The sequence below is a fragment of the Chaetodon trifascialis genome, chromosome 18 (genome assembly GCF_039877785.1).
Source record: "Chaetodon trifascialis isolate fChaTrf1 chromosome 18, fChaTrf1.hap1, whole genome shotgun sequence".
Lineage (NCBI taxonomy): Eukaryota > Metazoa > Chordata > Actinopteri > Chaetodontiformes > Chaetodontidae > Chaetodon > Chaetodon trifascialis.
In genome coordinates, this window is record NC_092073.1 from 15828680 (window position 1) to 15851305 (window position 22626).

The following is a 22626-nucleotide window of genomic DNA, read 5'->3' on the forward strand; positions in this document are numbered from 1 at the left end:
AGTGCTGAGAAACAGCAGAACCTGCCTAGTCTGAAGATGAACCACTATCGCCACCCTTTGGTTGAATTAAGAACTACAAGTAAACGTATTTTGTATGTGACACACAAATGACTGTGAATGTTTATTTTATTTTACAGGCTCCACTTGACAGCTTGGACAGCGCACTTTTCCATCGATTTACAAAACCTGGGGAAAACATACAAAGAAATTAAAGTCAGCTATAAAACTGAAATATACAGACGAAATATGGTGACATTTCCAGAATCACGTTGTGATAGGTAAGGTAAAAGAAATCTTACTGAATAGATCCAGTCTTGGAAGGCAGAGACTCTGGTGAAGACGGTGGGCTTCTTCACTTGGTTGCACATGCCGGATGGGCCGTAACTGACAACACCATGGACTCTCCAGGCTCCATCAGTGAAACAGTTCAGGGGACCTCCAGAGTCGCCCTGGGACAGGTAGCAATCAGAACAGACACAAGAAGAGAGAAGAGAGGGTCCAGTTTGAAGACTTTCCAGAGAAGACTGAGCCAGAGATCAGCCAGAGATCAGCTGGGTGGTAAGTATAATTCCTAATATAGCTGGCATTGTTGTCAGGATCTTCATCTCTGATAATTAAATAAGTAACTAGTCACAGAGTCACTGACAATATCATTTGACTGTGGAGTCACACAAAGATCGCTTTAAATTATAGAAGAAAAAAAATCCACAAAAGGTATTTTTTATAATGAGAAATGAGGCCCCACATTTTGTTGGTGGAGCATAGCTTGAGTTTTGTTTCTGATGCTGTAGAAGCTGCCTTTGAAAAGAAATGCAGAAATGTGCATAAAATGCTATTCCTGGGTGAATCAAGACAAAAATGTCCTGCTTTAGGAAGATGCACACATATGTTTGCTGTACCTGGCAGCCAGATATGACTCCATCCCCTCCAGCACACACCATGGTTTTCAGAGCAATGCTGCCCCACCAGTCAGGCTGGGAGCAGACTGAATGCTCCACCACAGGGATGGCAGCCACCTGCAGAATGTCAGGGACACTCCCTCCATCTGTGAAAGGATTAAGCGCAGGAATTTTTTTAAATTTGACACATATGAATGGTGTGCATGGGACATATATTACACTGTATGTGTGCACAAGTGTCTTCTCACAGTCCATAAGTCCCCAGCCGGTGATGTAACAGGTGAGGCCGTGAGGCAGCATCTGGCCTGGAGCAGGGAGGCTGGCGATAGCCACGTAGCCGTTGTCATACACAGGCTCAGCCAGTCTCATGATAGCAATATCAAAACTAATAAACAATAAAACATAACATGTCAATATAATTGTGTTTTTGAATAGCTTGCCTTTTAAGATTGTGGTTAAATTAAGAGACGGGGTCTGACTTGCTGTCATTTTACCCTCTGCCAAGCTCTCCATTCCAGTCAGGATGGATGATAATCCTGTCCACACCGATGAACTGCTCACTGTGATCGTACTCGTACAGGTTATATTCACCCGCCACCACACGGTACTTACTGGCGTCCATGCTGACAAGAACATGAACAAAAACACAATATGCTTACTTACAATCATTTATCCAGCAGACAAGGAATAAGCACACATGTAATACATTCAGTTCGACAGTAAGAGAGACACAGTTCACTAGGTGTATATTGATGCAAATAAGGAGCAGTGAGAGACCCAACCTGAGGATGCAGTGAGCTGCAGTCATAATGTGGAAAGCATCAATGATACTACCTCCACAGATGTGGTAGAAATAACCATCATTGTATGAATCCTGCTGGAGAGAAATCTGAGAGAAAACAGAGACCAAATGCACACTGATGAGGTAGAGGACTAAACGTTATTTCAGAAATCATTCAGTATGAGGATCAGTAGCTCAATTTTCACCCTATTTGCTCAATAAGAAAAAAGAGAATCTCCCCATACACAACCTACCCCTGTTTCTACATAAAGATTCTGACAAGTCCCATAAAAAATGAATAAATAATTTAAAATGATGACCAACCCCTTTTTAACGTAGTGGTTATGTCAATGACAAAACAAAAGAACATGCAAAACAGCAGCACTGTATTCAGTATAGTATGTATTGACTGAGTGGGCATCAATGGTGAATGCTTCATTTGTCTTTTGGTGTCTCTAATCTAACTGTGTAATTAATCATAGGGCCCCAAACGGACTCAAAACTTCCAAATGACTCCATCAAATCTCCAGGCTCATGAACATCATGAGGTCTTTGAATCATAGAGATGCTTTGGGGAAAATGCAAATGTTGAATTCAATCAACTTCAGTCGTACAAATGTTTAAGTTTAGGTTTAAATAGATGTAAACATTTACATTTAAACATGCAAATCATGTTAATGTTTAAAACACTGGCTCATGTTCAATGGAGCAAAATTGTGTCACTGTAAAATCACTGTAGAATCACTGTAAAATAGATAGATAGATAGATAGATAGATAGATAGATAGATAGATAGATAGATAGATAGATAGATAGATAGATAGATAGATAGATAGATAGATAGATAGATAGATAGATAGATAATGTTTTTAGTGTGTGTGTGTGTCTGTGTAGTGCTTATAGGTTTTACCTGCCATTTCCAGGTGTTGGGTGCAGCATCATGGCCTCCTATGACCCTCTGATTGTGCACATTGTGGTTGATGGGTGCTTCAGCACAAATCAGTCCTTTTTTTCACACACAAACATGAACAGAGAGTGCAGTGATGGCATTTCACAAAATTGTTAAAAGTACTGTTAAAGTCCATCTTAAATTGTTTTGATTTATTTCTTTAAAAACTTACCAATGCAGGACAGGAAAGCCACAAGCCAAATCATATTGGAGCACTGAGGAACTGTGGCAGTTTAACTATTTATATCTGTCTGTGACTGGGAGGCCTTGAGAAAGTATTAGGCAACCATTAAGTTACCTGCTAATGTCAGCAATTCATGTGGATAACAGGTCAAAAGCATGCCTTGCCATGATGTACTGAGGAATGGAAAAACATGTTGGAAAGGTGGTACATTGCTTTACAGGTAGGCTCAAGCCATATAAATTTCTCAAAGTCCATGTATGTAGTTATATAGTCATTGTTATCATTGTATTTGCATTTTTATTCATTTAGGAAACATAAAAAACAAAAGCTCATATTTATTATCATAGTGAGAAAAGAGCAGGTGCATTCACATGCAGACGAAATCAGCCAGGACATCTGTAAAAAAAGGTGACTCAAACACAAATTTTCACACACCCCGTGAGAAGAAAATGTGCAGACTGCTTACAGAATACGACTTTATTCAACTCCATATTGTGACAAACAGACACATCTGTAATTATGTAGTACAAACAATGCATCAATAAATAATGCATATAAAAAGTCAAATTAAATATACAGATATAAGATCAAATAAATATATAAAACATAATCTAGGAAAACAACTTTCTAGTTCTCTGCTTGATGTTTTTATTCCTCATCTAATTTATATATAACTCTGGTAATTTACTTAATGAGATTACAAGTTATATATGTTCTGGCTCCGGTTTCTCTATTTCATTGTAACCTTATGTTCGCTATAAAATATAAGACAGCTAAACTCAAGGCAAAGCTAAAACAAGAACAATGAGAAATATTGCTTGATTAAACATAAAGGTTTGTTGTTGTTGTTGTTGTTGTTGTTTGTCTTTTTTTAATAAATAAATTTACCCTTTGCTTGATTTTCCTCAGACTACACCTACAAACTGTCAAACCTTTCTACACTAAAAAATTCCATTCAAAATTAAGGTTTATTACTCGCAATGTCAATTTTTCAATGAATGAATGAGATTAAAACTTTTACGCTAGTTATCTGTTGCCGGGCAACCGCGTAGGACACTCCGTCAAGGATGGCTAATCGAACATAGTTTCCTTGATCAACACGGATACCAAGCGTAGCACAGGCTCGACTTTTCTGGCATCTTTATTTACTAGCTTGGCCTAGCCCTCGAGCGCCTGCTGTCAACCTGCCGCAGCCGTTGGCGCTAGCTAGCATGAATTGTCTTCAGTAATGACTTCTAACTTCACTCTACCTCAGTGACATTTCGTCAGCGTTAGTGTTACGGAACTGTTGAAGGCCATGGGGCTACCACAGAGCTCGTTTTTGTCGGACGGGGGAACTAATAGTGGATATCATGTCCATGGGGTACGTTGTAGCATAGTGCAAGGTTATACCCAACCTCGGTTGGTCTCTACAGCTCTCCTTTTGAATCTGGGTTACGCATTTTTAGCTCACTGACTTGCTAACTATGCTAGTGCTGAAAAGATATGCTGCATTTATGTCTCAAGAAATACATTAACGTTAGCTGGTTGTTAATTGTCGGGTTATTCTGTAACGTTGAGTGGAAGTGTAGTAACTCGTGGTCAGCTTTTATGGTGTCCGCCCATGATGAGGTGGCATTTGGCACACATCCAGGCTATTTAGCTTTGCTCCAGACTGTCTTAGCACTCACTGCAGACACTGATACCAACAATGTTGAACTGTAACGTATGTAAGCCTATTCACCACGTGAAGAACAACAGCTGGGCTGTATCTCGCAATGAGGACCCCCAAATTCTGGTCGATGCAATGTGTTTAGTTAACACTAGTCGGCGACTGTAACACGGTTTGTTTTTTAAATATTTCAGGTTCAAGAGGATTCACCTGCCCTGAAGGCCGGTCTGGAGCCCTTCTTTGATTTCATTCTCTCTATAGGAAACACCAGGCTTGTGAGTAGACTGCTGTGATGATTACTGTAAATCAGTGGTGGTTTGGCATGTCCACTCACCAAATGTAATAAAGGTTAATATAACCAAAAGACAAATCTTTGAATGGCTGAGTATATTTGATGGAGCAATTGTTTATCAATGGTTGTGTTCACAAGTATGAACAGAATTAGGATTAAAGGACACGATGACAACAGAAAACTGTAGCTATTAATGTGAAAATGTCGAACAGTTTTGTCATTAAGACTTTTTCTGTTGTCACTTTAGTAGAACTGCAACAAATCAGTTAATTGATTAGTTGTCAACTATTAAATTAATCACCAACTGTTTTGATAATCACTTAACCATTTAGTTATTTATCCAAGAAAAGAAAGTCAGAATCCTCTGATTTCAGCTTCTTAAATGTGAATATTTTCGTGTTTGTTCACTCTGCTGTGACAGTAAAGTGAATGTCTTTGGGTTGTGGACAAAACAGACATTTGAGGGCGTCGTCTTGGGCTTTGGGAGACACTGATCAATGTTTGTCACTATTGTCTGAGATTTTAATGACCAAACAACTAATTGATGAATTGAAAATATAATCAACAATGAAAATAATCGTTGTGGCCCTACGGTTTGGTCTTTATGTCCTTATGGAGTTCAGCTGCAGAAGGTCTGAAACATGGCACCAAAGAGGCAGTCAGTCCCAGCGTGTTTAACATAGTATTTGCATATGTTCACTTATCATGAAAACCCTCTGACCCGTCGTTTGTCAAATGTATTGTCTTAGATGAAGGTGCAGGTTCGCATAATATTTTACAGCGCAACAAAGATTAACTTCTTCTTTTTCCTGGTTCCTGGTTTAAGTCTAAAGTATAATGTGGTGACTTGCGATGGATTTTGTGTAGCTTTGATATGATTTTGGATTTTCTCAACATTGGTTTGATGTGATGTGTGCTTCTGCGTCTGCTTTTTACTGCAACTCTATTTGACAGCCAATTTTTCTTTCTTTCTAATGGGCCTGAATTGTAGCCTCGGGAGAAAAAAAGTGGCCTGCTGTAATTTTATTTCACGTTCTTTCACATTAAAACGGGTTTGCCGTCTCTGCCCTGTCACAGCTGGAGTGGTCCATATTTCTCTGTTTCACCAGAATAAAGAAAGTGACTTGCTGAAAGACCTTCTAAAAGCCAATGTGGAGAAAGCGGTCAAACTTGAAGTGTACAACTCTAAAACCCAGCGGGTGAGGGAACTGGAAGTGGTACCCAGTAACATGTGGGGTGGTCAGGGTCTGCTGGGGGCCAGTGTCCGCTTCTGCAGCTTTGAAGGAGCCAATGAGAATGTTTGGCATGTGTTGGTAAGTCAAGTCTGGCCTTAACTGGGGCTATTCTTTAAAGTTCTTTATGGTAAACTCTTGTTGGCCTGACATAAAACACTTTAATGGCAGCTTTGAGGTCGTAGCCAGCACATTTTTTTTTCAGTGTTTTCTTGTATGTTAGATGCAGTTAAAGAAAGCTAAGAGTAGAAAACCAAATGTACTTAACTAATGTGGTGAATTTGCTCGGGGGACCTAATCATTAGAAGAAGTCTTATTCCTGTCAGGTTGGTCTCACCAGAAGGGAAAACGTTTGTGTGTCATTCTCATACATAAACTCCCATATAACAGTACATTTTTTTAGTTGAGACAGTGGTTTTAAATAAAAATGCCGTCATAACCATCACCTTTTTTTTTTAGGATGTTGAAGCCAGTTCTCCAGCAGCTTTGGCCGGCCTAATTGCTCACGATGACTTCATTGTAGGAGCTGATCAGGTGTTACAAGATGTAAGTTTTCTTGCTTTTGGCTTTTATCTATATAAATGGAAATTTAAAAAAAAACAGCCATGAACAAAATATGGTGCAAAATCTTAAAGTCCTCTCTGTTTGTGTCTCCTTTGCAGTCTGAGGATTTCTTCTCTTTGATTGAAGCCAATGAGGGGAAACCTCTTAAGCTGCTGGTGTACAATACACAGGCTGACCAGTGCAGAGAGGTAGTGGTGACTCCAAATGGAGCATGGGGAGGAGAGGGAAGGTAGGCGCTGTGTGGTTTCACATAGCTAAAACCTTTTTAGTTTCATGTCATCTGTGTATGTACAGACAAATAAACATTCACAGTAATACCTTTGTCTTGCTTGTTTTAAACATAGCTTAGGCTGTGGCATTGGCTATGGCTACTTGCACAGAATCCCAACTCGTCCAGCTCAGCCTAACACCCAGAACAAAAGTGTTCTGCAGTCGTCAGTGATTGGCAGCAGCGAAGGGCTGGTTGGGAGTGACCACGCTGAGGTACATCTTATCACATCTTTCATTTATTAAATGTTCTTTGGTAGATGTTTTGTTGAGTTTTCTTTAAATCTGAGACTCTCTCTGTTCCCAGGAGCCTTCAGTGGCTGCATGTAGTCCCTCTAGCGTCAGTGAAATAGATTTTAATCAGATCAAAGGAGCTGAGCAGGACTTGTGTGCAGCCTCACCCACACAGCCAGCTGTAGATTTCGGTAACCAGATCTACTTTAAAGAAGCATGAATTTGTTTTCAGTGTCTGACATGCTCCCTGTTTTCACACAGATTGAAATGTATATATGTTCTTTGTGGATTGCAGATATCTCCAACAATCCTGAGACAATGACACCAGAATTGTCAAACACTGGCCTGAGCTCAATGCTTGCTAATTATGGAGATGACTCTGGTGATCAGTGTAGCTTGGGTAAGTATCTCTACATCCTCCACAAGTGATTGAAGTGTGTAGCTGAATAGAGCAATTACGTGTTTCCAAAGCCATCCTGCATGGAGAGGAAAAACAGTTAAAACCAGCTATGGTTTGCTGGTGAATTCTTTTTTTATTCATGTTGAAGAACAGTGTTCTCAAATGGCATATAAAATAATATATGTGCAACACAGCTGATATAGCAACAGCAGAGCATTTTTGATATCATCATAGGTGTTCAGCCTGAAGTGCAATAATCAGAATTTTTCAAGTTATGCAAAGTAGAGCAGAAACACTTCTCTGCCTTATGTGATGCATGATTGTTTTTCCAGATACCTCATCTTTTGACCAAAGACATTCATCTCTGGAGAGGGAGGAAGACTCAGACACCCAACAGACCGAGCAGGAGCATGCTACTGACATGATCACCACCGCTTCTCCAAGCAGAGAGACTGTAGACACCTTTGTTGGCCTTGAAGTCACCACAGAGAGCCTGAGTGACCCAAGTGTCCCAGAGGTGCAAGACACCAGTTCTGAGCCCTCAAGGTCAGCTGATATCACCCAGGAGCAGACGTCGGAGACTGCTGCGCCAGACAGTTAAGAAGCAGTTGCATTAGAGGAGATTTAGAGCACACTATGATACCCAACGCTTCCCTTAAGATTGTAAGTTGCATCACTGAAATCATTTTCTAATTTCTAAGAGTTTTATTTATGTACAGGTGCCATTGTGGCACCCAGAATTGCACATTTAAGAAGAAGTTTTTATGTTGACTGGACGGTAGGTGGGATACAATCTGAATGTACTCTCCAATTTAGGCATACTGTGTGTCTCAGCAAGCGGGATGAAGCTTTAGTTGAGTCTTAGTTGCTGTTAAACATCATCCCAGGTTGCACTAAAATGCCAAAGGTGCGTAGTGTTTTATCATGTTGCTCTTACCATCATTGCCTGCTAAATAGTACTAAACACTGTTAGAAACTGAAAGCTTGAGCTGGAGTTCACACAGATCTATCATGTGGTTTTGGTTTTTTATATTTTGGAATTTAGGGTTAATGTTTTTATTTTCCTGTGGATTGAGTTTGAGATGAGTATACGTGTCACAAAAAAAAGGAAAAGAAGGAAGATTTTTTAACCTCAGGCATTTACCATGTAAGCCTCTTTGCCTTATGTCTCATTTTAATTACCCTCCTTTCTTAAGTATAGGTTTGACTTTTGATTGGTGCACGTGAGTGAGCCGTGTTTGATGCAGCTCTGATTGTTTTCTGTTTCCTCTCTTTATATAGATTTTAATTCAATTATGTTACAGAGTTTTATGGATGGACAAAAATGTTCAAATATTTATAAAAAGAAGATGCTCAAGATAAACCTGCCGCAGTCGAATTAATGTCTTTTTTTGTTCAGTTAGGTATGGGCATAACTCTGTGTGTGTGTGTGTGTGTGTGTGTGTGTGTGTGTGTGTGTGTGTGTGTGTGTGTGTGTGTGTGTGTGTAGTATAACATACATCCATGCACGTATACATATACGTATGTATACTGACACACACACACACACACACACACACACACACTTACATACATTATGCATACTGCATGTGTATACTTGTGTGGAATATGCATCTAGAGGACTAACTTCATGCTTTGAGACAGCAGGTGTCAGCAAACACCTCATTATAGATCCCAAACAGAAACCATTCAGTTTTCTGCCATTGCAGCCTCAAAACTGTGGTCACATTAGGTCTGCTGTGTCAGATTTTCAATAATGAACAGATGCATCAAATCTTTCTGCACAACGTTTTTGCGAAGATCACATCTCCTCGATGAAGTCTTCAGTACAGTTGTGGAATTGGATCTTTCAGAATACGAGCAGCTTGCATTAGTGAGGGCAACTTCAAAGCTGATGCCTGTCAGACCCAGTGACAACATGCATCATTTGTACCATTCATGTCATTCAGTGCTCCATGCATGCAGGTCTGGGCGTATGTATGGTACCTGCTGCAGTGGCCGACCCACTTGGCCGGAAAAGCCTTCTTCAGAATGAAATCAGAAGCAAGTAGGGGGCATCTGTGTGGGAAATGGTGATTCTCTAGCTAATGATGAGACCCATGCTTTCATTTCTTTTTGCTATTTGAATTCAAGGATTTTTTTCTACATGGGCAGCACCAACCATTTATCATAAGGTACATCATAATGTATTCTCAATATCTGTATATCAGAATCTCCAAAAATTGGCGAGATCCTGAAAAAGTAAAAATAAGCAGGGAAGCTACACTAGCACCGGGAATATGCCTCAATTATTTACCAGGGCCCTCCTCAGTTGAAGGGGGGATGGGCATTCACGGGAAGAAAAGACTGTGTGGGGGAAGAAAGACGAGAGGGAGATGGATTTGTCTTTATCCACCAGAGAGTGAGTGGTGCTCTTAAGGAAGCCTTCCTCTGGCACACCTGTGTGTGTGTTTTAAATGTGGGATTATATTTCCGACATGAATATGTAGCAGCTCAGTAGCTTGGGCTCCTCCGCCTACATGCTGAAATTGAACTCAAGCTATGTTGAAATTTTGCAGAAAACTCAAAAACTCAAGCTTCAAATGAACACAGCATAGAGCTGTGTGGTGTTTATGATTTTTCTGTGCATGACCTCGGGGTGAATATGCCGTTTCATTCCTTTTATGTTGCCTTTGGAGCATGAAGATGGCATTATTTGAAGATACAGCCTCAGGCAAAAGCCAGCAGCTGCGTGCCAAGAGGAGCCAAGAGGTGACGTGTAAGGGGGCCACCTCTGGAGGAACATGCCCTGCCTTCATTTCTGCGTTTTCTGAGGCCGTTTCAAAGGACACTGTGACACAGCTGAACCCACTTGTCAGCTTAGCTTTATCTCACCCTCGGAGAGGCTCGGCTCACAGGCACCAGCATAGTGCCCGTTGCCTCAGCCTGTCGTTGCGGCATGACAAATTGTGAAATAGAATAACTACGGAGAAAGGGGGCGGGGGGGTTAGGATGGAGGGAAAGGATGAAAAAGGTGCAGAGATATGTCAGAGGAGAGCTTTGAAAAACGAGCGAGTAAATGCTTCAACCACAGTGGTCACACATCTCCACATAACGCTGCATCTTGCTTTTTCTCCAGTTAGATTGGCATGTGTGGATACCCAATGAAATGTAGCCACTCACTGGTATGTTTATAGCATGTATGAGTGGGATAAAACGCTATAAACAGCCATTTTTTGGTTCATATGTGTGGGCGCAAAACCTCTCCACAGTCAAAGGCTTCTATTTTCTGTTTGTGTCACCTTCCCACCCTAATCACAGATATCTTGGCAAGGCGTAGCCTATACTTGGAAATGCTAGAGGCTGCATTTTCATACTAGTGCCATGCAGTGTTCCTGCACGCCAGAGCCTGGGAATAATCTCAATAAGTGCCCGACTGCGTTAGACGACAAATGTACAGGCTGTAATGACATGCATTCATGGAAACGACTGTCACTCCGAGGGGCCTGAATTCATTAGGATGTTGCATTCATCTTTTTCAGCTGCAGTCATTATCAGCTGGCTATATGTTTTTTCTTTATTGATTTGCTCTGAAATTATTCTGAAACATGCTGTAGCTTATAGGATTTGGCAGTCTACAATATTGTGCTGTTGCCTTGGTTTTCCTGCATGTGTACTGACAGACTGAGGGGCAGTGCTGCTGGTGGTTGAGTGATTCCTAGATGACAAAATAGGCCTTGTTTTTGTGGCATTTGATGACAGCTGACAGTAGAGAGATGGCAGGAAATAATGGGAATGATATGCTTCAAAGGTCCCTGGCAGGACACAAACCAGGACACTCCAGTTCACGCTCAGTGCTAAGGCAACTTGTGCACCCGTGGGAGGATGTTCTGATGTGTCATTACTATGATTAAAATTTGATTAAGTTCATTAAACCAAAGCTAGTTGGTTAAAGTTAGGTAACAATTGTGGTTCTGGCTAAAAGGAACTATTTGTCGACTGATGTTGGGAATGGGATGCAGGAGGTGGTCTTCACAGTCATGGTCAAAGGAAGCCATGTTGACAGCTGACTCTGACCTCTTTTCAAGGTGGGGTTAGGGTTAGGTTAGGTGGGTTTGTGGCAGTGTAAGACCGGCACGCCTCTGCTGCCTTGCCTCTGAGAGACAGTTGTTATTCACATGAACATGAGAGGTCGCTCATTAGGAAAGCATAAAGATAGATTTTGTTCAAGTATTTGAACAAAATAAGAGTCTACAGCCTTGCAAGCAGTTCTGCGAGGCTGTACATAGGCACAGTTGTACTTTGAGCTAAATGCTAATACCAGCATGCTAACATACTCACAATAACAACGCTAATGTACTAACATGTAGCAGGTAAAATACCATGTTGACCATCTTAATTTGGCATAGTTTAGCATGCTAACAATTAGCACAAAACACAAATTACAGCTGAGTGATTGGAATTTCATTAGTTTTGCAGGTGTTAGGTCATGAGACAAAGTGGGCTTATTGTGTTAATCATGAGCATGAAGGAGCAAAAGGATTCATTTTCTGGGGACCATGAATGTCTGTACAAAATGGCAATCCATCTTATAGTTGAGATACATCAGTCTGGAAAGTTGAGGACCGATCAACCAATACTGCCATCACTGGAGGAAAAAACAAAAACCATCTAGTTTGATTATTTTATCTGAGAAGCAGGTGTCCCAGATCTTTTAGCTTCATCTCTGTCTGGGATCTTTGCCGCCTCTCACTCCCTAACACCTTTTCCTTTCCTCCAATCAAAGGCAGCAAAATTGCCCAAAGTTAATCTCACACAATTTGTGCTGGTTTCCTGGTGACAGGGGACAAAGAGATAAGGCAAATAGGATGCAGCAGGAGAAAAGGGAGGTCAGGAGAGGGTGCCCTGCTTTATTTCCAATACTAATTGCCATTCAGCGGGGGTGAGGAGCTGGCCACACAAGACAGCACACATTGTTCTTCTGTCAGGATGACCCTGCTGATGTCAAGCCTGCACCCATCTGCTTCTGTGGCTCCCAATCTCTTAACCTGAAAAACTGGCTTCACTTGTATGCGCGCCATTTTTTTTTGTCTCTGATTTATTAACGTCCAAATCAGATTGCTCCTTCAATTATCATCCAATATCTTTCAGTCCCTCAGGTGCTTTCATTAATTTGTTCATAACATTCATGAGCTGTTTTCTGATTGATGCTCATTCCATTTCTTTTCCAAAGAGTTTGGAAGCAAAGTTTTTATGCCCATTCTGTCCTGGAGGCATCCCTTTGAAATTATATAGTGACATTAAAAAGAAATATTGCCACTGCATTACCATTGCAAAGCTGCTGCTTTCATCACGGCAGAACACGAACGAGAAAAAACAGATTTGTTCTGGCAGCGTTTTCTAAGTATTATACACAGATTGCTCAAAAAATGTCAAGCTGCTGCAGCTTCAGAGAGTCGGCAGCGATTTTTACTCCCAGTTTTCTCACTTTTTTGTCCGACTGATCAGGAAGCACTTTGCTCTGGTGAGACACAGCGGTTGAGACAGACGGATAAAGGTTTGGCTCAGCCTCTCAGGATGAATATGAGTGGATGGGGAAACACAGCTCAGCATGTGCCCTGCTGTTTTCCTGTGTCTCTGACATATTTGCTGTGACATCCCCACCACTACCCAGGCTTGGTTTTGACCCGATAGGGAGCTGTCTCTTAGTATTAACCTCATTTACCAGTTAACCATCCACCCCTCAGGGCAATGCATGCCTGGCTTTGGCCCTCCTCAGCCAACATATATGAACATACACACGATATAGCATGCTATTCTCTAAAAGACCCATGGAAAGCTGAATTCTGCATCAGCTCGAATGTTGTGATGTTTCTAAAAGCTATTGTTAGGTAAGGCTGTGAAACTGGAGCACAGCCTTGCTGCAGTTTCCAAACATCACAGCTGCAGTGCTGCACACATATTATTACGCTCTCGTATTTTGCATAAATCCTACTTTTGATGTCAGTGCTCCACAGCACATTCAACCAAAAGATATTTGCCAGATCGTGTTCACAGTGCATTCTCGCCAGAGAAGAGCCTGAATGCGAGTGTACCAATCTCCCTCTGTCGATGAATAAAATGCTCAGTCACGTGGTTTATCATCCATGTGCATAAACCGCTCCAGCGCTTATTTCTTAGTTGTACCACTGTCAGTGAGCTTTGGCTCTGCTCTGCATGTGTGTGTTCATAAATAGATGAGAGCCCAAATTTGACAATACAGCGTGTGCTTCACTCAGCTCGTGTCCTTCTGTCAAGCCAAAAAAAAAGCACTGAACTACCTGATAGAGTTGCGTGATGCTGCCAGCATGGTGGAGGGCAATGAACTGTGTTAGATTTTCAGAGCAAAATGGAGGCACCATCTCATGGAGAGAGGGAGGAGAGGGAATGGTGGCGCAGACAGATGAAAAAATGTTGGAAAATTATGGAGTAGAGCTGTCGGAGGTGTACACATGGATGTGGGGAGAGGGGAGGTGAAAATGAGTTTTTCTGACTGAAAAATTAAGTGTTTTTCATTGATAATCTGACCTCAAGACTGTGAATGGCCTGCTCTGTTCAGTCAGATACAAAAAGACAAAAAGCAGAATCTGTAGGCAAGGGCTGCTTATGTAAACATCTAAAGGCTGATAGAGCGAGCCTTTGCTGCTGAGCCTCTGCACTGTGCCTCTGTGTACACATTATTTTGACAAAACCTGAGCCGCCAGACATGGAGAGTGTAATAATATTCAAACAGAGTTGGGCGGGGGTGAAAATTGAAGGGGGACACACACAAGAGAGCCCGTGCAAACAATGGCCAAAGTAAAAGTAACCCAGTAGAAAATTGTCTGTGTGGGTTGAATATGCACTGCATGTGAAAATGTGCTGTTATCAGGTTAGACCACATTCTCCAACAGCTGAGCTGCACACACACTCAGCTTCCCCTCGAGATTCCCTTTTTTTTGTAATTACTTTGCCGAGAGAGGGGGTGGGGGGCGGGAAATGGGCCCTGTGCTTTTCTCCTGCTGTGTGAAAGCCTTACGTTCCTCTTCCTCCTGCTTTTAAACGGTGCGGCGTCTGTGGAGAGCTTTCTAATTCATCCTGCATTCACATCACTAATGCGCCCTTGAATGCAGCACCAAATCAGGGGTCATTTGTTATGCAGGTCATTAAATTGCTATTAGGGTTTGCGTGAACTGCTATCAGTTGATGGCATTAACGATCTATCATAATTACTGTGATTGTATGAATGGGCAGGCTTTGCATTGGCAGATAGTGTAATTCAGCTTTCTGAGTCCGTGGGGACAGGCGGAGGTGGAGCTGTCTGTGTTTTAGTGCAAAGCCAACACATGAAATGAAGACTTTATTTACCTAGCCAGAGGCAAACAGAGGATGGCAGGTGGGTCTAGGCCCCTGCCTCCACCTGTGACTACAATTACTGTGATAAATGGAGATCAGAACACCCATGTGACTCAGAGGGGGCCGGCTGATCACTTATCTGGTGGTGAGTCATCAGCGGCTCCTTCTGTCAACACTGGCCCATCAGAAGCAAGAGTCGGAGGGAGCGTTGCCTATGTGCTTTCATCTGGATGTGTGTGTGTGTGTGCGTGGATCTGTGTTTGTGTGTGGGAGGCTTTCAATGCGCTGATGGCAAGTTTCCACGGTGGTCATCCAGTGTCCTCCGACAATGTGACTGTGGCCTGTTCGGTTTTTCAGCCCCGCCTGCAGACACGTGTCACATAAACATGTTGATGAAGGCACAAAGCACGCGAGCGAGCGCTTCACTGATTCAGACGCTAATTTCTCCTCAGTACATTGTGTTCCACGCATGCACTGCACCTGCACACACCTCTGCGGACAAGGCTTCATCATATGGATTACAGATGTAATAACGGTGAAGAGGTTAATTAATCTCTATGTATTAACCAAATCGCTCCCTGTCATCTAAATTAGCCTTTCTGCCTGTCAAACTTTCAGGCAGGAAAGTCACGTATACGAGTATTTCTTGATTATGTAAAACTTCAAAAAAAGAAAAGTTGCAGTATTTTAAATTAAGTTCAGCTTTCTGCTGCAAAAACACTAAAATACATAATTATTTTGTCATAGAAACAATGTATTCTTCTATTAATCTGTTGAATAATTATGTTAACGTCTATGTCTCCAGCAGACCAACACATGTGGTTTAATTGATTGCATTGTCTCTGTCCCTATGGCAACTGGAAATTGCCATGAAGGACATAATTACAGGGTGTTGCAAGATGTCTGAAAATTCAGTCTCTTTTTCTTAACATCCCATTTTTATGCACCACCTCCACTTATTTCCTATTCATGTTATGATCGATTTAGCAATTGATTTCTGAGGGGCCAGCTGTACTAAGTTATAGATGCAAAGTGCACAGTGTTCTTAAATGTCAACAGTGGGAGAGACGCAGGGGTGGACTTATAGGTGTTCCCAGTGTGCAGGGAGCTGCGATCAAAGCTTCACTTTTCCAGTAACCCCATAATGTAGCTCTTCATGTAGGCGTGACTTCAGCCATGTGCCCTGAAGTCAGCCAGCTGGCAGTTGCTGATTCTTCTCTTCCTCTCAATTGCTATTTCTCTGCCCTAGATTACTATCCTGACATTTCAGGCGGCATGCAATTCCAGTAAAAGATGTGGAAAGAAAATCTGCACTCTTAATATGTAACCTTCTGCAGCAGTAACAGCGCCATGATATGTTCGTACCTCTGTCAGACACCATCTGTTTGATTTGATGTAGCGAGAATGAATGCAGACGGTGCGGTACATTCACACAATGCCGTGGAACAAATTTCACTAACAAGGGAGTGGATTAACAAAAATCAGCTCTCGTCTGTCTGGGGGCTGGAAGAATAACAGATGATCCATTTACTCTAACTCCTCAGTTCCACTATCGCCACGAGCAAATACAGATATCAACAACACAACATATCCTCAAAATGCTCGATGTTTTCAAACAGGAGCCCCAAAAACAGGGAAAAAAAAGGACAGCGTATAACCTGCAATACAGTACCAAACTCTACTGTTCGTACTGCTTTATTAAAAATGCATTGCGTTTAATTTCTAATGCCATGCTTGACCACATTTGCACTGAGGTAACCTCTCCTTCCTTTCTCTGCTGACCCCTTCATAACCTCTAAGAACTGCCTGCGCTCCAGTCAGAAATAATCCATTGATCGAAAAGGCTAAGTAGGATCCATTTGCTATCTTAATGGCCTCTGGCAGAATGCAGTGGTCTTGCTTCTGCATGTTCCTCGGCGGTGGGGTGCTTGAAGCAGCATCAAACTGAGTGTGGTTAAACATGGATCATGAGCAGCTGCAGACTCAGAGGGCTCGAAAGCCTCCAAAATGCTGTTCGTGGATGATGGCTGAATGCTTGCGTAATATCAGTTTCAAGGAAAAACAAAACTGTAGCATCCCTCGCCAAGCTTGCCTCTCTCAATTTGCTTAGCTTAACATAAACACTGGAAACAAGGTGGAACAGCTTGTCTGGCTGTGTGCAAAGGTAAGAAAATCCATCTGCCAGCGCTTCTAAAACTCACTCAGTAACAGTTTGTATATGCATATATTTGTGTGGATTAAACAAGCAAGATGCCGTGTGTTTAATCAGCGAGCTTTAGAGGTGCTGGTAGGTAGACTGTGTTATTTTCAGACAGAGCCAGGCTACTATAGCTCTTTCTCCCTGTTTCCAGTCATTATGCTACGCCAAGCTAACTGGCTGCTGTCATATTTAGCATATAGACGTGAGAGTGACAGCAGGATTCTCATCGAACTCTAGGCAAGGGAACGAAGAAGTGTATGTTTAAAGATGCTTTCAAACTAGCATTCCAGTAAAAATAGCTGGTAATGAAATATTATACATGCAGAGAGATCATTTTCCTTTATAAGATGCAAAACGGCCTTTTTGAGACACAGTTAACACAAATGGCTTTCCCTTCCCTGATGAGCCAAATATGATAATGTGCTTGAGTAATTTCAGGCACTCAAAATTGGATCGGAGAAATTATTAAAGGCATTTGTAATACAAATTTAGTCTGCTTTCAATATTTCATTTTTACACACGATAACCAAATACAGATATCACGTTCGAATATCTAGAGGTTATGGTCTATAAAATAGGTCCCTCATGTTAATTAGCCCTGTGATTGGATTTGTCTTCTCTGATCAGGCTGCTGTCAAGGGCTTTTATCTCCATCTGCTATCCAGTGTGAGCAAAGGAGCCTTTTATCTTGCCTGTTGATTTAATATTAAAATGACTGTAATGTTCGCTCACCACCACACAATGCAAACACAAACACAGATAGTCGATAATTCATATCTGTGGCCCAAGCAATGAGGAAATGCACAAAATACAAATGTTAAAAAATGTGGTATGATAGCTAAACCAAATCTAACAGATAAAAAGAGATATTTTATTGACATTTCTTGACATTTACTCTCATTTAATTACATTTTATTTCATGAGTTTCATTTTGCGGCCCTCATCCTCTTAGATAGGACCCGCCTTTTCTTATCTGATGTATAAAAAGATAAATAAGAACACGCTTGTGTTAGAAATGCAGTGAAAGGTCAGCTTTTTTCCCACAAAACTGGCATTTTGAATCACGTTTTTACCATCTCCATGCACAGGTCCAGTCCCAGCTGTCAGTTGCATATCAAGAGCACAAATTGCTCCTATTGTGACTCATGTGGACATTATAGGAGGATAAGTAACACTGCAAAGTAGTAGTACTCTTTTTACATGCAGATATTCATACCTGGGTCACCGCCAAAACAGAAGATCCAAACCAAAGCGTTCATGCCCGTATGTTTGGATTTAAAGACGCTAATCCATTACTGTTTGATCAACGGGAGAAGATCCTGATGAGACTTCCAACACAACAATAATTGCTCTGCAGAGGAACACACCGTGATAATCTGCTTAGCTCTCTGTGATTCAGTACATTGAATTCAGTGAATGAGTCAGCTGCATTTAAAGTCTCATTTCTTTTTCCATATTGACACACTCACTTTTTTCCTTTAATCCCAGAGGATCTGAGGCAAGGGTTGATGAAAATGTATTGAAATTTAAAAAGTGATCTTGGCTGCGTGGAAGCGATAGTATGGGGTTTATTGAACACTAGGTATTTTCTTGAAAAGAGGGGTCATAAAAAGCTTTTCAGCTGATATTTCTATCTCGGCTATATGGCCAAAACTATGTGAACACCCCATCAATCTAAGACCTGGCTGTGTGTTTCTGTTCATCTTCTCCTGCGCAGGCCAGTCATGTTCCTCCAAACCAATCTGAGTAACCGTTTCTTTACGGACATCGCTTTGCACATGGGGTCACTGACATGTTGAAAAGGGCCTTTCCCGAAGTTGTTGCTACGAAATGGAAGAAAGCTATTGTCTAAAATGTCATTTCATCATGTAGCATTCAACCTGCATTTATTGTTTTATTTTCCCCTCACTCAAAACATGCCACATCGATTTTCATTTCTCTCTTTCTCCAAGCTGTGCGTGTCTTTTTCTCCACAAATGTTACTTTTCCTTTTAGCTAGTTGCTAACTTTGCCTGCTGTCTGGTGCTGGGCAGGTAGCATGCAGTGTGTTTTTTTACTGGAAACAAGGTGGTGAAAGTGTTGAGAGGGAATCAAAACAGTAAAGCTACAGGATGCAAAATAACAGATTGAGCTGAAAGACACTAAAGTTCCAGTGGAAAATAGCTGAGATACTACAAGCAGCTTCTTTTAGATTGCATGTATCCATTTGATCCATTGCTCACATGCAAATATTGATTGTAGCAGCTTTAAGATCTCCCGTAACTGGAATGAAGGGCCAAGCCAGAGAAGTCAGTATACTTTATACTCAATGTAAAATGGTGCAGTGGATTGTCAGGCTCTGTTTTGAAGGTGCGTAGGTATGCATGAGTGGCGTTTGTGCGTGAACTTCCTCTCATCATCCATTCAAAGTTTCAAATGCACTTTTCAAAATAGAATTGCAATAAAAATGCATTCTCTAAAAGTCTAACACGAACACAGAAAGTAAGTCCTCAACGACTAAATGCTTTCAGAGACTTGGTGACAAATAAATTCTGCTGAGGAGAGATAACACCACATCAAACACCCAGTAAAATGTACCATAAAAATGACATAACACTGAGAGTTACGGCAGTTATCGATCTAGGATTCTTGCCTCTCTTTATTGCCCGAATAGTGTTACACTTTCTCTGCCTGTCTGCAGCCTCTGGGTCAGTGATTACATGACACGATGCTGCTTACCTGACCCATCCATCTACGTCATCGCTGAACATGACTCATGCCTCATTTTGTCGTGGCAATCTATCAGTTCTCCCTCTCTCTCATGCGCCTCCTTTTTCTCCCTTCCTTGCTCTGTCCCTCCCTTTCTGTCTTCGCTGTGTCCCCGTCTCATTTGTAAACACATTACTGCACACAGCGGCACACACATACACGCTCTCGTCTCCTGCTGCTTCTTTATTATAGGTTTTTGATATAATCTAAACAGAAAGCGAGGGCAAAGCCCAAAATTATATATAAAAAAATAATAGAGGATGTGGCAACTGATATTTTCAGAGGGATAAGGTGGCATGTTGTGGAAAGCAAAATAAAGCAGCGTGACCTGATTACATATCCACTGCACGTCAGTTCAGCATGTGGCATGACTTGTTCTCTCCTGAGCTTCATTTTTGTATTCTGTGGAGTCCTAGAAATAGCATCTCCCATTTCAGTCTCCTCTGCAGTCTGCCAGGCTGCCCTGTTGACAGCTGCCTGGTCACATAAATAGGATCCCCCAGGCCAGATCCTCAGATAGGGAAAAGAGAGAGAGTAAGAGCCAGAGAAACAGGATGAGAGCATTTGGTAAGGTGTAGATCTGTCTCAGTTTAACATGTGCTCGGGTCCTTTGTGGTGCCAAGAGGAGGTGTGCCAGAAATGAGGACAGGCAGTGCTTCAAAAACCTCTAGAGTAAAGCCTAACACTTCTTTGTGTTGTGAGTCAGTATAGGAAGAAACGTCTCTGCCAAGGAAGAATCCTCTCTAATGAGGCCATTTTGGGATGAAGTGACGGATGAATCAACAAATCCTCTCACCACGGCAGACATTAGTACACTGGCTCCAACAATAACTCCAGTAACAGTGTCTCTCCTGCGGTGGGAGTTCCTTGTGTCAGTGTGAGAGACCTTCTTCTTTCTATGCATCTTTAAAAATGTTCCCAGTGATAACAGGGTCAGGCACATGGTGCTCCAGCCAGTGTAGGCAATAAGAGGGGGGGTGCCATCATCCTTGTTAGCAAGATGACCAAAATGCATCCCCCTTGTTAAGCTGCCGTCCCTCCTCTCCATCTCCTAGTAACAGAGAGAGCGGTCAGAGCAGCTGTTTGGTTGAATGTTAATCTAGTCTGCCTGATCCTCTGAAATATCAGTAGCCTAACAGTGCTGTGTATTGATAAACTCATGGTGCTGTCTGTGGTGCTATTACTGGTGGTTAATGAGTGGTCAAAAGTTAAAAATGCTTCATGAAATGTTTACATTTGTGAAACAAAAGAAGCAGAAAACCGCAGCACAGAGGTGTAGCTAATTTGTCTGTTTCCACCTCTAGAGTCTGGTTGATAACAGTCCAGCGGGCCAGCGCTTCCTGTTATTTTTGATGTGCGCGCCTCGACAGGCTGTGACCCGATCATAGACGCAGCCACCGTACCGCCTAGTTGCACACAGTCAGCGAGCGTCCCTCTTTCATGTTTTTGCATCTTCGCACCATGTGATGTCACCCGTCTCCTCGTGGTCCATCTGTTCGCACAAAGGAGGTGCATGAGATTGTTTCGTGTGCCAGTGCTGACAGGCTCCATCTGGTAACAAGGCAGTGCAAATAATGGCCACCAGGAGAGGCAGCCAGTCGAAGCGGCCTGTCGCTCGTTCTGTGGGCCGATGAGTTTTTCTGCTGGTTCTGAGGCAGAGGTATGGGAACAACGATGAACTACAGTGTGCTGTGGCAGCCCTTAAGTTCAGCCTGCAGGGGGAAAAAACATATTACTGGAGGGCTCCAAGGTGAATTTATTCACACTCTTATAATGTAGAGATATTGATAAAGACTTTCCTGACACCTTAATTTCAAACTGCAGCTTGAAACTTGAAGCTTGAGTTTTATATAACATGCTGGAGCCACATTTTCTTGAACTATGTTCATGAAAAACCTGCTATTATCGAGTTCTTTATTACCCGCTAACATTTACTCAGTGTGATTTATGTCCCTCATCTAATGACATTATTCACTGATGAAAATGCGTCAGTGCACAAGGCTATTATAATCTGTTTCAGCCTGACATAGCGATGACATCTGTGGCTGTATTTTATTACCGTATGTTAGCCTATGCTATCAGCATCCCTGACACAGCAGATGGAATATGTTCCTGCCATTCCTGATTGAAACGTTGCTGTTTCCACTGACTGTTATCTTATATCCTATACGTCAAATACTCATTGTCATTATCTGATTCTTGTCAACCTTTTCAGTAAAATTAGCTTAGCAACGGGTTTCATGTCATACTGACTGTGTTTGTGGAGATAAATTTAATGGGGTGACCTGAGTGCTCTAATCAATACTCTGTGGTATCTGGTGACAAGGACTGTTAGAAGAAAATGTTCCCCTCCAGCAAAATCAAAACAAACTGCCCTGCCTCATGGTCTAATACACTGAGAGAACATGTTGATGGGCATTTCAAGGAGGCACTTTGTGGGCGTAATGGAAAAAGCAGGCAGTCTTGGTGAATTTAAAAGCCGAATTGAAAATACGTGTAGTCAGGGGTAATAAAGAAATGGCATATTACAGCCCTCTCTGTGTTTCCTCCCATCGACAAATAGACTGGGAAATGGGAGCTAATAGAGAAAGAGGCAGAGTTGCTCTGAGTGACAGACTTAATGAATAAGTGTGGTGCTATTCTGTATTTTTCATATTGTCGGCAAATCCCATGAAAAGATCCAAATCTTTCTGAATGAATTATGTTTTTCATCAGTATTTTCTGACTTCCCTACACTGTGGCATGCAGTCCTGAGCTCATTCATTCCCACTAAATCTTTAAAATATACCCTGCAGTTTCATTTTTTTAAAGGCTCAGCAATTTTCTAAAAGAGCTGAGCACTGTAGTTTTTAGCAAACATTTCTCAAAGAGGA

At 41.8% G+C, this 22626-nt stretch overlaps 2 protein-coding genes across 2 annotated transcripts; one reads left to right on the top strand and one right to left on the bottom strand.

Moving 5' to 3' along the window:
• Positions 1-177: 177 nt before the first annotated feature.
• LOC139347181 (elastase-1-like) lies at positions 178-2834 on the bottom strand. Its single transcript, XM_070986671.1, has 8 exons — positions 2801-2834; positions 2590-2684; positions 1682-1788; positions 1394-1522; positions 1148-1284; positions 900-1045; positions 300-449; positions 178-186 (listed from the first exon to the last, which is right to left on the bottom strand). The coding sequence occupies exons 1-8, from the start codon at positions 2832-2834 to the stop codon at positions 178-180; spliced, it is 807 nt and encodes a 268-aa protein (XP_070842772.1).
• Positions 2835-3962: 1128 nt separating this feature from the next.
• Positions 3963-8815, top strand: LOC139347187 (Golgi reassembly-stacking protein 1-like). Its single transcript, XM_070986676.1, has 9 exons — positions 3963-4175; positions 4658-4738; positions 5865-6068; positions 6447-6533; positions 6650-6780; positions 6896-7034; positions 7126-7243; positions 7348-7452; positions 7785-8815. Exons 1-9 carry the CDS (start codon positions 4110-4112, stop codon positions 8051-8053), a joined length of 1200 nt encoding a protein of 399 aa, XP_070842777.1. The 5' UTR covers positions 3963-4109; the 3' UTR covers positions 8054-8815.
• Positions 8816-22626: the final 13811 nt, after the last annotated feature.

Bases quoted from the DNA above. Each gene is read 5' to 3' on its own strand.
- LOC139347181 (XM_070986671.1), bottom strand. From the start codon at position 2,834: ATGATTTGGCTTGTGGCTTTCCTGTCCTGCATTG. The intron at 2,685-2,800 runs GTAAGTTTTTAA...TGTGAAAAAAAG, and splicing joins GGCTTTCCTGTCCTGCATTG to GACTGATTTGTGCTGAAGCA. The intron at 1,046-1,147 runs GTGAGAAGACAC...ATCCTTTCACAG, and splicing joins CGGCTGGGGACTTATGGACT to ATGGAGGGAGTGTCCCTGAC.
- LOC139347187 (XM_070986676.1), top strand. From the start codon at position 4,110: ATGGGGCTACCACAGAGCTCGTTTTTGTCGGACGGGGGAACTAATAGT. The intron at 4,739-5,864 runs GTGAGTAGACTG...CTGTTTCACCAG, and splicing joins CTATAGGAAACACCAGGCTT to AATAAAGAAAGTGACTTGCT. The intron at 6,781-6,895 runs GTAGGCGCTGTG...TTTTAAACATAG, and splicing joins GCATGGGGAGGAGAGGGAAG to CTTAGGCTGTGGCATTGGCT.